This window comes from Arabidopsis thaliana, chromosome 3 (assembly GCF_000001735.4).
Source record: "Arabidopsis thaliana chromosome 3, partial sequence".
Taxonomy (NCBI): Eukaryota; Viridiplantae; Streptophyta; class Magnoliopsida; order Brassicales; family Brassicaceae; genus Arabidopsis; species Arabidopsis thaliana.
In genome coordinates this window covers 11,525,956-11,541,996 of record NC_003074.8, presented here as the reverse complement: position 1 = coordinate 11,541,996, position 16,041 = coordinate 11,525,956, and the positions used below count along the sequence as shown (strand labels likewise).

The 16,041-nt window shown below is 30.2% G+C and overlaps 3 protein-coding genes across 3 annotated transcripts; 2 read left to right on the top strand and 1 right to left on the bottom strand.

The window, feature by feature from the left end:
• Window positions 1-447: 447 nt before the first annotated feature.
• AT3G29690 (HXXXD-type acyl-transferase family protein) lies at window positions 448-1,356 on the top strand (the record flags this gene model as incomplete). Its single annotated transcript, NM_113891.2, has 2 exons — window positions 448-511; window positions 749-1,356. The coding sequence occupies 2 exons, from the start codon at window positions 448-450 to the stop codon at window positions 1,225-1,227; spliced, it is 543 nt and encodes a 180-aa protein (NP_189611.1). The 3' UTR covers window positions 1,228-1,356.
• A 7,612-nt stretch (window positions 1,357-8,968) lies between these two features.
• Window positions 8,969-10,644, top strand: AT3G29680 (HXXXD-type acyl-transferase family protein). The gene has a single exon (NM_113890.3). It carries the CDS (start codon window positions 9,193-9,195, stop codon window positions 10,546-10,548), a length of 1,356 nt encoding a protein of 451 aa, NP_189610.1. The 5' UTR covers window positions 8,969-9,192; the 3' UTR covers window positions 10,549-10,644.
• Window positions 10,645-12,576: 1,932 nt separating this feature from the next.
• Window positions 12,577-14,241, bottom strand: PMAT2 (HXXXD-type acyl-transferase family protein). The gene has a single exon (NM_113889.3). The coding sequence runs from the start codon at window positions 14,043-14,045 to the stop codon at window positions 12,690-12,692; it is 1,356 nt and encodes a 451-aa protein (NP_189609.1). The 5' UTR covers window positions 14,046-14,241; the 3' UTR covers window positions 12,577-12,689.
• Window positions 14,242-16,041: the final 1,800 nt, after the last annotated feature.

Here is a 16,041-nt window from a genome sequence, read left to right as displayed (position 1 = left end):
GTCAATATTACTAGTATTACCGATTCTAGTACATTTACAGTAATACTAGTACTAATTCTGAAATATTACATGTGTGAGTAATACTATTACATATATGAAATACTACGTGTTTAAGTAATATTGGTGCTATTAAAACATACTATCTATATAAATTACGGTACTACTATAGCTAGTTCGACCAGTATTATTTTCGCGACAAGAACAAATATTCGATTTGAGTTCAATTTAGTATGAATCAGCATGTGAAATCAATTGCTTACCCATTAACAGACCAAATGAAGCCTAAATCTATACTTAAACTTCTAATATAGGTGCTAAAACACAATAACCCAAATCTAATTGGATTGAATCTCAAAATCCTCAAAATATGTAATTCAAAGCTTTTGAAGCTCTCTTCATACCTGGACTTAGTAGATTGATGCAGCTTGCAGGAGGAGAAAAACGACAATGCGGCTCGCCGGAGCTTGCCGGAGCTCGCCGGAGGAAGAATCCCGAAGAAGAAGTCGAGCTCGTGCTCGAGCTTTTTTTTTTTCTTTTTCCGTTTTTTTTTTTTTCAAAATGTTTTCTATTAATTATTCTAATTATTCATTCAAAATAAATTACAGGGATAAATTCGTCTTAACACAAATCATTAACTCAAAGGGGATATGAAGACTCTAAAGTGGTTTTGCAGATTAGTTGTCCCAAAAAAGGACACAAGAAATGATCATTCGTCACGTACACTTATGTGTTGACTTGTGTGATTAAGGCGCATGGGGCAGTGTGGATAGACCGATTCGGTTTATTTATGCTGCTGATTTTAGAAACCGGTTAGATCCACCGGTTCCTTTAACATATTTTGGGAATTGTGTTTTACCAATTGATTTTAATGGATATGAAGCGACGACCTTTTTGGGAGAAGATGGATTCGTCAACGGTGTTGAGATTTTAAGTGATTCGGTCAAAGGTTTGGGTTCACGAAGTCTTGAGTCAGTTTGGGAGGTGTACGAGGAAGGAACTAAAAACATGAAGGTTGGTACAAAAGTATTGACTGTTACCGGGTCGAACCAGTTTGGGATATATGGGGCGGATTTTGGGTGGGGAAGACCAGTTAATACTGATGTTATGTCTCTTTACAAGAACAATAGCTTTTCTATGTCAGCGAGGAGGGATGAGATTGGGGTCTCTTTGAAGAGATGTGAGATGATTGTTTTCCTTTCTTTATTTAGTAATGGATTTGACAATTGAAAGTTAAATCTGGATTTAAATGATCATTACATTGTATCGTCTTCTAAATAAGTGAGTTCAGTTGTTAAAAGGAAAAATCTGTATCTTGAATTCATTCGATGGGGCATGAAAAAAAATCCAAAGTCCAAGCAAAGAATTTAATGCAGATTTATCCGTTATATTTGTATCATTGTATGTCATATATTTGTGTTTTAAAGATTTTGGTAAAGTAGTTAGGTGTATATTTTGAATGTAAAGTTGAAAAAGTTATGTGTAATACACACTTTGTATTGAAAGAGTGATTCAAAGATTTTGTGGATTTTAGATTGGTGGGATTTATGTGAATTCTATAAATTTTTGGTGATTTATTAGAATTTCTATAAATAAAAATAACATTCCTTTGGTTTTATTTTTAAATGATTTTGGAGTATTATGTGTGTGATACTATAGGTTTTTGATCTATATTCTTTAAAGTCAATCATTACAGTAAGATGTGAAATAATATGATCTAGACCCGTTTCGGATAAATAATTTATTCAATACAGTCTTGATTTGATTCATGAGACTTTCTTCTTTGTACCCATTAGCCCAAGTTTCCACCAATTTTCACTAAAGTTTCCACCAGAATTGGACATGAAGTTTAGTGACATCTCCGGAAGCTAGGGATGTTGTCGTGGTAAAAAAAAACAGTCCAGCCCTAACCCAAATTGAACCCACCCATAAAAATCTCAAATTTTAAAAAAACTCGAATGGATTTTAGAACTTGTGGGTAAAATCCCAAAAATCCATGTGTTTTGAAACTATCTGTAAGTACTCGAATTATATAGAGATATATTTTAAATTGTATTCATTTTCTGTATTTTCTGAATATATTTATATTTAGCGTCATCTACATATACATTTTTGCAGCCACTTTAATAAATAAATCCTGACACTGATTTATAATGGCATGCCATCGACATTTATTGTTTTACTAAACTTATTTTTAAATCTAAATATAAAATCTATTATGTTACTAAAGTTTAGGAAACTAAAAAAAAAATCACAAAAACATTTAAATCTTTCCAATTAGCATTAATCACCCTGATTTTTTGTTTTAAATCATTTATTTTCAGTTAATAAAATGAATCAAATCTTATATTACAATATATGCTTTAATATTTTCATTAAAAATTTAATTACGTAATAAAAAATTGAAACCCAAATTATCTCAATCCATATTTTTCGTTTTAAATTTGCAATTGTACAAAATAATTTTGTTTTTTTTTTTGGCATAAATAAATTGTACATGTATTAAGTTGATATTGCTGATTCAAATAATACTAGATTCTGACCCGCACGTACGTGCGGGGTTTCGTATTTTAAGAAATGTATTGGAATAATTTTTTAGTGAAAGATATTGTAATATATAAATTATAATGTGCATAGAAAAGTGTATAATTGTTATTTATGATACAATAGCTAATGTTGTGAACCGCACAATATGCGAGTTATAAGTATTATCATATGGTTTTGATAAAAGTTTGTATTAATTTTTTTGTGTTAGTGAATTATATAATAGTATATATATCATAAATTTATCAGTTATCATAATATTTGAAAATAAGATGTATGGAAGGTAATGTAAAAACAATATTTTTTGCAAAAACTTTTAGTTAAGATTTTATTTTATTTTGGGTTAGTGAATTATATAGTAGCAGAGATATCATAATAGTAATATTTCATTGGAAATTTTTCTTTTGTTCTTAAAATTACTTTGGTTTACACGTTTATTTTCTGTTTCTTAGTTTTAAAATTTGAATAGAAATTTTAGTTATTTAAAGTTTAACAATTTTTGCATCATTTATTAGTGTTTTATTTATATAAATAGTTTGGTTTTGCGTGCTCTCATATGTTGTTTCTTAATAGTAGCATGTATCAAAGTTCCCTGTAAATTAGTAAATTAGTGAAATACAATTGTGTTAATAATATAAAAGATACAATCCTGATATAACCTAGATTTAAACGAAAATCAATACTTACATTTTTATCAGGTAGGATCATTTCCATGGTTTCTTCTGAGTATTCCGTGTATTAAGTCCATGAATACAAAATCTTAACTTGGATTTTTCCATTCGATTTTGAAAGGCTTTACGTTAGCAAGGTCTGTGACCAAAGCAAGTACATTCATTTTTGTATAAGCAATGGTATTAGTAAAAAGAGATTGTTCAAAACGTGTGTGTGGTTTTTTACTTTCAGAATGATCCAAAATTTTAGAGTTATGATAATTGTTAGAAATATTAAATGATTATTCATGTTGCTACAATATTCTCCGTGTTGTTAGAATTTACAACAAACGAATAGGATATTATTGAGCATTAAATGATTACCATATATATTAGTTTAGATTTATACAGATTTTTATAATTTATATAACAAACAAATCTAATTCAAAATGCTCCGTATAATTTATATAACAAACTAATCTAATTCGAAACAGATTTCTATAATTATATTAGTTGAGCTTCCATGTGACCATATGAACTGAACCATATTGCATATATATGTTTGTACGTATCATATTGTAACTATATACGATTTATATTATATAGTTCAAACACAAATTTATATAAATAATATATGATTATCTATGCATATTTTTCAAAGTACATCCATGAAGAACAATAAAGTTGGGTGCGCAAGGTAGTCAAATACAATTAGTCGAATCAATTCAAACATGAATTCTATTTTTGAATTATTTTGCGTGTGTGTTAAAAGATCCATACTATTTGTTAGCCTATTAAACTCATTAATGTGTTTTGGATTAGTTGTTAAATTACTATATTACCTATGTAAAAAATTTATTTAATTAGTTATAAACTACCCTTCAATCACACAATGCTTCCCAATTAATAATATAGACTAGATTGTAACCCGTGGGATGATTTTTTTTTTAAAAGTAGTATATATTAAAACTTGCAAATTTTACTTTTATAAAATATTTATATTATACAGTTTATAATTGTTATTAAGTAACGGTATACCACGAATCCATGAGATAATTGTTAAAAAACTGAAGTTTTAACCCCTATTAAAACAGCATATTAATAATATTTTAAAATTTTATAAATATTGATTCAAATACATCCACCATATAACCCAATTCCAAAATAGAACTCGTTCTGTAATTTTTTTACCGTCCCGTGATTTTTTTTTAAAATAGTAATTTTTAAAATTTAAGAATAATTTTTTATATAGAAAAGTTTTGCAAATTGTATCATTCTCTAATACATTTATATCTATAGTTTAATTTTATATATAGTAACATTATACATACCACATTACATTTTTGGTTTTATATAATCTTTTCTAAATTAGGATGATTTGATATGTTTAATATTAGTGGTCTTAAAAAATAATAAATTAAAGATCTAACCCGTATTAAAACGATGGATTAATTATATTTTACTTTTTTATTAATGTTGATTCAAAAATCCGTCCCTCCAAATCCGTCTTGCCAAAAAGCTATTTATTTTGTTAATATTAATTTTATTAATATTAATTTTATTAATGATATGACTCTGAATTAGAATGTAAATATTTTAGATAATAACATAGGAGTGCACCATATTTATTTAATAGGAGAATGTACCATATGACCCGAATGCACTTTTATCCAAATCCACCAAAAAAGTCTTGCAAAAATACTATAGAGATAAGAAACGATAGTCGGTTTTGATAGGTATAAGATTAGCAAATATATTAGTTAGCTTAAGTTAGTTAAAGAATACAAATTGAAAAGGTATATTACACTTTATTCGAATATAGTATCAAAACTTATATAACACAGAGATTTGATATTTTTTTAATTGATGAATACTTTTTTGTGCTAATTTTTATGTGATTAAGATTTAATTGATTTCGTATATAAAATATTAAATTGACTTATTTGTTTATAATTTGGTAACAGATAGATATTTGAATATTCAATATATTTTGCTTCAGTTTAAGAAATCTTTGATGATCCGTCTTTAGATCCAATAAGCCCTATAATCTAGATATTAACCTGCGGTATATATTTTAGTTAAACTAAATTTTTTTATTATAAAGATGATTTAAAAATATTTGATATTATTTTATTTGATTTTAAATGTATAGTAAACTGTGAGTTGTATATGTTTTGTTGATATTATCTATATTGTTTAGTGTTTAAGATTATACACTTGTAGTTTGATTGTTAATTTAAGAGTTTCACCTGTAGTATACCATCTTGTATTAATATCGATCTAAACATGCAATTCTAGGATTTTCAACTTGTATTAAAAATTGAATCACATCTAATATGTTATTAATTATTGTAGTATATAAGATTATAAATTTTCAATATAATATGTATGAAATTGAATATAAATATTTCAAATTATGACCCGTTACTCAGTAGAAAATTTTCTTAAATCTATTTTTTATCCGTTATAATATTTTTTTATGTATTGAACAGTTTATATTTGTTTTTAAAAATTCAAATTATGACATATGGGAAAAAACTCTAATTATTTTTTTATAATGATGATATTATTTTTCCGCAAAAATAGAATCATATAAAGATGAGAAATGAACTATAATAATTAATAAAAAATTAATATGATAATTTAGATATCAAATATAATTTGTTGATTTTAATTGGTTACTTTTTTGGAAATTAATAATGTATTTCGTTTTTCTAATTAAATTAAATTAATTAAAATTTAGATATCAAATCTTATATGTTGATTTTGATTGGTTATTATTTTTGGAAATTAATAATGTATTTCGTTTTTTAATTAAATTTAATTAATTAAACTAGTATTTGACTTTTTAATCCTTAAAGAGATACTCTTTAAAATTTTATTTCTAATGGCATACCTATGTAATTACTTACAAAAATTAAGGTTACATTTAAAATGTACTTCCCAAATAATATAGTAGGATTAACAAAATGTCTAAATTTAGGTTATTAGAATAAAAAATAGATAGTCAAAAACACAAGTATTGTATATCAATCCCAAATTATGATTAAACTAAATCTTTATTTATAATAATTTTTACCAAAACATAACATTATATATATTAAAAATTTTGAAGTACCTTTTTGAAGTACTTTTGTAGTACCTTTTTGAAGTATTTTTGAAGTAAAGTAAGAATTTATAAAGAATGTCATTACATTAAAGTCAAAAACAATTATTATTTTTAAAGAATATTATTGATATATTTTAATTTTATGAAACATTATTAATATTTAAACATAAAAATTAAAATATCATGAGACGAGAAGTATAACAGGACGGGTTTAGATTGATATGAAATACAAGGAGACGGGTTTGGATTGATATAACACATGTTAAATATTTATTTTATTTTTTTATCATCACTAATTTTTTTAATTATACTATTAATAGAAAATAATATAACTTTAATACTAAATATAAAACGGTAAAATTTAATATTATTATATATATAAATAAAATATTTGCTCCGTGGTGTACCACGGGTTAGATTCTAGTTAAACTTATCATTCTAACTGATTATACTTGTGGCTATAGTGACTAAGTGTCGTAACACACACAACACAACAATGGATATTAACAGGTGGAGTCTTCAAGGTATGACTACTCTTGTAACCGGTGGGTCAAAGGGAATTGGGTCCGTTTTCTTCCTCCCAAATGCTCTGTTTCTGAGTTTCTTCTCTGTTTTTTTATCCTAGAGAGGCGAGAGTGAGCTTCGGAGCCTAGAGACTAGGGTTTATCACAAATCAAATTGAAGAGAGAGAGTGATAGAGATGAATCAAATTTAGGAATTAAAATTGGTAGAGAAGAAGAACACGTAGAGAAACCAAATTTGGGGATTTAGGGATTTTAGGAGAGAAAAAATGATGTCGTTTTAGTACATTAAGTTTAGAAGGAAAAAAGTCCATGGATATCCATAACCCGACAGGGTAAAGCCCACATACAACTCTACGTAAATAAGATCCGCTCGTTTTGAGCCTACTTTATTTTTAACAATACATTGATCTTTAGGCTTTAAATTTTAAGCGGGTTTCGGGTTCCCACTGGACTTTTACCCATCTTTAACATCCCTACCGAAAACCATAAATCTGAATGAATTATTAAGAGAGATTGTGTTCTATTCCATCCCAAGAAGAAAAGTCGGATTTCTACTAACTTGAACGAGTGAATATGCACTTGTCTCTTTAAGAAGATCATCTTATGATGCAAGACAATATGTACTTTTTAGTATGAAGAAAACTTAGTATAGATATAAGAGGTGATCATTTCCGGAGGAGGCCTGAAAGAGAATATCGATGAAGAGGTTTTGATTTCTCTTAGTCGAGATATATTTTAAAGTTTGGATAGTTTAATAATTGTGGAGGTGTCAGTTCTAATTTTGATGGGGAATGTATTTTTTTTTTTTTAGTTCAAATCTCTCCAATTTCCACTGTTTAATGTATGATTTTGTTTTTTTCATGTTTTAAATTTGCTTGATTGGTTTTTCGCCAATTACCAGCAAACATTATGTTTTGTAGGCGGTTACGGTTGTTAGCTTTTAACAACAATCACGCAAATCATTTTATACTGCTACAAATCTATATATTTGTTTGAACTAAATATTTTGAAAGCTTTTTTCCGCCAAAATTAAAAAATTCCTTTTATCTACATTAGTCATAATAATTCACTAAAAATAAATAAATAATTGTTTTCTCTTGTTAAACACTATCATAACAGATTCTTAAATATTATATACATAATATATATATATATATATATAAATTAAATGAAAAGATATTTATAACTATTAAAAATGTTTTGTATATTCAAATGTTGTAAATCTCTTAAAACTTTTTAACAAATTTGAAGAAATTTTTTTAGAGGAAATAATTATGGGTTCTCAAAATATATTATACATAGTATGTATTTTTGGTATATTTTATGTAAAACATTGTTGCTACTGCTGTGAAAGCTGTGAAAGAGTCACAAATTTTTAATAGTTATTAAAAAAATTATGGTTTGATGGCATATTATTTAATTTTTATGCTGGTTCAGTGCAACTATCCTATATTTTATGATAGAAAAACAAAAAGAAATTTCCCTATTTTTAAAAAGAAAAATGTCGGAAAAATCTTGAACTGTGAAAAAATGTTGAAAGAAATCCCCAACTTTGGCTTCAATGGAATATATAATCAATTTTTGCTGATTTTTCAGTTAAATCGTAAAGTTTTGTTGACTTCTCATTTTAATCGTAAACTTTTGTTCAGTTTTCCAAAATAGTCACGTCGTTAAGCTTGCATGACGAAATAAATTAACAGTGTTACGTCTCTGTTGAAATCTACGTTCACTTATTAAGATTTTCAGCCGAGACTTAATTATGTTAATTTATTTCGTTAGTCAAATTCATGATGACTAATTGACTATTTTGGCAAAGTGCTAAATTTCACTATTAAACTAAGAAACCAACAAAATTTAATGATTTAATTAGAAATGAACGAAAGTTGATTATATATTTCATCACCTAGTAAGGTGAAGATTTTGTTTTTCAATACTTTTGCACAACTGGGAATTTTTTCTGACATTTTTCTCATTTTTAAAAGCTTCAAAGCATTAGTTTTAGTTGAAAACGAAACAAAGAGGAAAATAAAAGTTATGCGCACATATTCTAGTGAAAAATTGTATTCAAAGGGAATTTGATGGGTTTAGGTAATGGAAAATCTCATAACATTGTAATCACCTAAAACTTTTAATCATTGAGGTCTAAGGAATTTTTTTTGCATCATTTTGTTTTGAAATGCAGTATGATATAACTAAAAAACATCTTTACCTACCAAAAGCATCTTTCATATGGTAGTGGGATTGTCATATTTTATTCCCATGCTTTTGATAATTAAGTGAATAGATGTTTATTTGGCACACCAAAACAGTAGTCTGTTTGAAAACTGTCTGAAAAAAAAGAGTCCAAGTGAGATTGTCTCCGTCAACGATGGCCTTAAACGTGATCAAGATCTCTCGAGTCAGCCTTGTAACTAACTCAGTCGAACCACTCGTTCTCCCACTCACTTTCTTTGATTTACTATGGCTAAAACTCAATCCCATAGAGCGAGTTACCTTCTACAAACTCACCGAGTCATCTCGTGACTCCTTCTTCTCTTCCATCCTCCCCAAACTCGAACAATCCCTCTCCCTCGTCCTCTCCCACTTCCTCCCACTCTCCGGTCACCTCAAATGGAACCCCCAAGATCCTAAACCACACATAGTCATCTTCCCCAAAGACACTGTCTCTCTCACAGTGGTCGAGTCCGAAGCTGACTTCTCTTATATCTCTAGCAAAGAACTTCGTCTGGAGACTGAATTACGTCCTCTTGTCCCCGAGTTACAAGTTTCCTCTGACTCAGCGTCTCTTCTTTCTCTACAAATCACTCTCTTTCCAAACCAAGGTTTCTCCATCGGAACAACAGTTCACCATGTCGTCATGGACGGCAAAACTGCGTCAAAGTTTCATAAATCTTGGGCTCATATATGTAAACACGGAACCACACCTCAAGATTTTGATCTACCTACGGTTTTAGATCGTACGGTCATCAATGTTCCGGCCGGACTCGAGCAAAAGATCTTTCAGCTCTCTTCGTATATCTCAGAGGAGAAAGACTATGCAAGAACCTTAACGCTTCCTCCGGCTAAAGAGATCGATAACGACGTTGTTCGGGTCACGCTCGAGTTGACGGAAGTGGATATCGAAAAACTTAAAGAACGAGCCAAGAACGAGTCAACCCGGTCCGATCTTCATTTATCAACGTTCGTAGTCTCGTACGCTTATGTGTTGACTTGCATGGTTAAGTCGTGTGGAGGAGACGCGAATCGACCGGTTCGGTTTATGTATGCTGCTGATTTCAGAAACCGGTTAGATCCACCGGTTCCTTTGACATATTTTGGGAATTGTGTCTTACCAATTGATTTCAATGGATACAAAGCGACAACGTTTCTAGGAAAAGATGGATACGTTAACGGAGTTGAGATTTTAAGTGATTCGGTTAGAGGTTTGGGTTCACGAAACATTGAGTCAATATGGGAAGTGTATGAGGATGGAACAAAAAATATGAAATTGGATACACAGAATGTGACTGTTACAGGATCAAACCAATTTGGGATATACGGGTCGGATTTCGGGTGGGGAAGACCTGTTAAGACTGATGTTATGTCTCTTTACAAGAACAATGAGTTTTCTATGTCGGCAAGGAGGGATGAGATTGGTGGTTTGGAGATTGGTATCTCTTTGAAGAAATGTGAGATGAATGTTTTTCTTTCTTTATTTACCAGTGATTTCGATATCTACAAATAAATATTCCTATGTCAAATAAATTTCGCAATTACATGAAGAATTACATTTTATCATCTTCTTATAAATGAATTTCGAGTTGTTAAAAGTACAAAAAAATGAAATGTTACCATTAGATGGAATGGATCATTAAAAATCCAAAGTCCAAGCAAAGAATTTAGTGCACATTTATTTGTTATTTTATTGTAATGTTGAATTAGTGTTCTAAAGTTTTTGGTATACTTTGATTATTAAGCAGTGTTTCTTGACCGACGTCTTTATGATTAATTATAGTGTTTTTACATTTTTTTGAGATCATTCAAAATATGGAAAAACGGTTGAAACTGTTAAAGTTAATCAATATTTTTAATTAGTTTAAGAATTTTGAAGTTTTATTATAATAATATAGTTTTTGGTTTTCAATTTAAATTATAGTTTGTATGTATTTTTGTAGATTTTAATTTATGTTAATCGTTATTGCTACAGCCAGTCACAGATTATCCATAAACGCATCTATTTTTAATAGTTGTTAGATTTTTGTTGTTAGTTGGCATATTGTTAAATTTTTATGGCCGTTGAGTGCAATTTTCATATATTTTATGATAGAAAAATCAGAAACTTTCACTATTTAAAAGCTTCAACGCACTAGTTGTTGTTGAAAACGAAATAAAGTGGAAGATAAAAGTTATGCTCACAGATTCGAGTGAAGAATTGTATTTTTGTGGAATTTGATGGGTTTAGGTAATGGTAAATCTCATAGCATTGTATTTACTTAAACTTTTATTTATTTTGGGTCAAGGAAAAAGATGCATTTTGAATCATTTTGTTTTGAAATTTTGTATGATCTATGGGGGCTTTTGTTCAAATAGGCATATTTAAGCCTAAAAACTTGAGAAAATGTACATTTATCATGGCTTATAAGAATGGGTATTTCTCAACTGATGGTTTAACGATTTTGCTCCTGGAATATCTTATCGTTTCCTTCTTTTTTCATTTTCTTCCTATGCTTCTCGTTCTAATTTTTTCCAGAAAATTTTAATCTGTTTATCCCAAAAAATTATTTCTTATACAAATACCCATTGTCTCAATATAAGTAAACCCTAGGATGATAGTATATAGGGAACCCAAGGAAAAACCTTAAATAGACTTTTGATAAAAATTTGATTTTGAGATTTCGAATTTGAAATTTGATTGGTTCGTTTTCTGGGTTTTGAAATTTATTTGGGGTTTTGCCTAATTTGTCTCCTTTGGAAGTTTATATTCGATTTAATTTGTTTATATGTTGCTGCTGAGTTTTGTTGGTAATTTATGGATTTTTTATTTAGGAAACTCAATATGAATCAGTTAGAAAATCCAAAATCATAATAAAAATATCGATTTTGAGTTCTATATTCCAAAATGAAAGAACCGTTACTACAAATCAGTTTGAATTTGATCTGGTCTGGGAATGGTAGAAAGATAGAGAAATAATTTGTAGGTGGAAGAAATTTGGTGGAACGTAAGAATAAAACCGTAAAAAAAAGTGGAAGAAATACCTAAAGTTATAAGATACAAAAAAGTGTCGCTTCATACAAAGGGATAAGCATTTAAGTGCTATTTTCATAATTGGTCCATGATATATGATAGTGCATAATATATGACAATACGGGATCCAGTAGTGATGAATGGATGTGATGCTAGGACATTATCTTTGTCCGTGATTATGCTAGAACATTATCTTTTGTCTCTAGATCTTCCTATAGATAAAGATGAATCAAGTGACTGAGACATTTTTATGATGATGGCTGTCAAAATGATATATTTTTTTGTATAATCTAAAAAATTGGAGATACAAGTAATGAATTAGAGATATACTTGATGAAAAAATGATTATAACGATGAATAGGTTGGAATGACTTATAACATTTTTCATAGTGGAAGAGTGATAGTCTAAAATTCTCATCTTTTTTTAAGAGATGGCTTGAGATGTTTTTCTAGTGTATAAATGTTCTAGTTTCTGAAGAAATCTTGTTTTCTTCTATATGTGTTTTTGGAGACTTTTACTAATATATCTTTATTTAAACTTATTTATTAGTGGAGAATTATGCCCAATACTTCTTGTGAGAAAAAAACAAGAATAACTAACCAAGCATTACCTTATTATTAAAATCTTACAAAACAAGAGTTTAGCTATGTAAACCATTGTTGAAAAAAGACACGACCGAATCCATTTCAGTCTTTTTCAAACACATTCCAATCTCAACGCCACCTGACTCATCACGTCTCTCAGCCATTGCGATCGCTTCTCCTTGGTCAATGGAGACAATATCAACTTTAACGGGTCTTCCCCACCCGAAATCCGCCTCGTATACTCCCAACCGGGTCGACCCGGCTATCGTCCCAAACTGTGTACTCCAACTCTGAAAACTAAATCCTTCCACGAAAGTGTCCGCAATGGTCTCTATCTTTCTTGAACTCAACCCTTTCACCAAATCGCTAATAATCTCAGCCGCCGTCACAAATCCCTTCTCTTCCATAAACTCCGCCGCCTTACGGTTATAACAGCCCACCGGAATCATACAGTTTCCGAAGTAAGTCCCCGGGAGCTTCGGATCTAACCGGTCTCTGAAATCTCCTACGAACAAGAGACTCACTGATCTGTCTTTATTACCTCCACGTGCCTTCACGAAACAAGTCCACGCGTAAGCGTAAGCAATGACAAAAGTCGACAAGTGGAGGCTCGGTGACACGTTCTTGACTTGTTCCCTAAGTCTCTCAATATCAGCCCGAGAGAGAACTAGCGTGGCTAACACGACATCGTCTCCGAGTTTACTAGAGGGAAGCGAAGTCAAGCTTCTGATGTTGGTTTGGTCCTCTTTGAGAGATCTCACTAACTCTATCATCTTTTCATCAAGATAGGTCGGATATTTGATCAAAGACCGGTCATAAGACGGAGTTAGATTCTCCGGCATGCTTTGAAGTTCTTGTTTGCAGATTTGAGCCCAAGCTTTGATAAAAGTGCTTGACGTTTTCCCGTCTAAAACAGCATGGTGTGCTGCAACACCTATGGAGAATCCTTGGTTAGGAAACAACGTGATTTGTATGGAGAAAGCGGTCGCTGAGTCATCAGAAACCGGTAACTTGGGAACCAAGGCATGTAACTCTGACAAAGGACGCTGTCCATAACCGGAAAGATGAGAAAAGTCAGCGTCACTCTCGGCTATAGTCACCAAAACGACGCCGTTTTCCGAGACGATTATGCTCGGTTTTGGCTCGTTTGGCTCCCAAGTGATGTGGCCAGTGAGAGGGAGATAGTTACGGAGGATAAGGGACAGAGAGTCCTTGAGCTTAGGGAGGATAATGGAGTGGAAATGGTCACGAGTAGACTCGGTGAGCTCGTAGAAGAAGACTCTTTTGACTGGCTGGAATAGTAGCCATGGAAGGTCGAAGAAAGTTAAAGGAAGTTTGTGCAAGTTGGCTGAGTTGATGACTGAGTAGTCGGTGGGGGTGACTCGGGCAGTCTCAATGACGTGTAGCGTCATTGGTGATGGTCACGATTGAGGAAGAAGGTTAAAATGATTTAGGAGTCTCAAAAATGGGAAATGTAGAGTAAGATGGTTGTGTTTCTCGAGATACACCTTTCAACGATATATATAGACTAGACAACAGAATCAATAAGGAAATCTCTATGCGCTGTACAAAATATTAACAAGCTATATTCTAACTATAGTTTAAAATATTGGAGAGATACGGTGTTATTTCTTCTAAAGGAAAGTTAATAGTATATAGTAATGAGTCGTGAATTTTTGAATCTTCCCTACTTTACGACCAAATCTTCATCTCTATCACTGGTCATCAAAAGTGACTCTTTTTTTTTTTCTTTGTCATGATGTAGTGTCTTTTGTTTTTGTTGATATATCCAAAATTGGAAGTAGTTCACATTTTTCCAAAATATTGGAGTTTAGTTAAGATTTTGCCTTTTTGATATACACCACAATATGACAATATACTGTGAAAGCAACAATTGTTTTTAAATAATTAGTTAGTTTTTAAGAAACCAAAGACTCTTAAAATGTGATTCACAATCTCTTAGCTTAACATTTTAAGGATCCAATAGTTGCAAGTAAACGGAAAAAATTAGGTTTCCGAAGCGTTTCATCTCTTCACTTCCTCGCCTCTCTTTCTCTTCCAGATTACCCTTTCGTCTTCTAAATTTCATCACAAACGAATAAAATTCAATATAAATTAGGCTTCTCAATGCTCTCTAGAGACACATCAAAATTTATGGGTTAGATTTCAGAGGTTAATCCATCATACGGATTAGATTGCAGGCAGGTCTTAGGGAATTCACATAAAGGTTTGCATGTTATTGTTATTTTTTGGCAGTATCTAATTCTTCTGTGTTTTTTTTTTCTTTTCAAGGAACAAAAGTAAATCGGACTCGGAGGATAATCAACGGTAGTTTCTTAGCATAATCTTAATATAGTTCTTAGGAATATTTTTATAATTGATTTTAAAAATTTTGATGTTAAGATTTTGGCTAAGAGATTAAAATTTTGACGATATGCAGTTGTGGCCTCTTAATTTGGAGTTCTTAAAAAAATATATTTTAAAATAAAAAATATAAACATTTTAATTTTGAAAAACTTAATAATCAGTACAACTCATAAAATTTAAAAGATCCATGACATAAAAGTTTAAACAAATATGACGTAAACATAAACGAAAACGACTAGATTTAGTATACCTAATTTATCTAAGAACTAAGATTAATTGAATTGAAATATTGGATTTAATACTTAATTTATCTAAGAACTAATCTAAGAAATATTAGATCTGACTCTTATATAAAAGTCATTCTTAACAATTAATCATTTTAAACATGAAATTTAATACCTAATTTATCTAAGAGCTAGCATGAGAAACTACCATTGATAATAGTGTTAAGCTGTAGAATTGACGAGGCATATATAACATTGTAGAAAAAAAAAAAAAACTTCTCAAGCAGATGTTGGGACAAAGATTGATAGTATATTGCTTATCAGTGTGCATAATCAGTTTGGTGACCAGTACAAGCGACAAAAGTGATCTTATGATTTTTATATTTTTTATTATTATAATCCTTACGAATTGATACAAACGTGATCAAATATCCAGTTTGGGCGATGACCATAAGAATGCTCGATTATTTAGATTACTTGTGTTTTTTGAACTTCATATGTTACTGTTAGTCTTAGTGGTATCTATCTTTAACCACTAGGGGTTTTCGTTGGGTGTTGTTGATGTTTAGCAAGTTCCTTTTTTTTTTTTCCAATTTCTCTGATTAATACATTGTGTTTATATCACAATCATGTGAAGATGTAGATTTATTTTGTTTGTTATGAGTCGTTTCAGAATGATATAATGAATAGATATAAAGAAGCTCATATATTTCTAACTGTTCCGTTATTTGGAAAGCTCATATATCTCTAACTGTTACGTTATTTGGAACAGTCATATTTCAACTTCTATCAAAGCTTATCAATGTCGAGCTTTGTC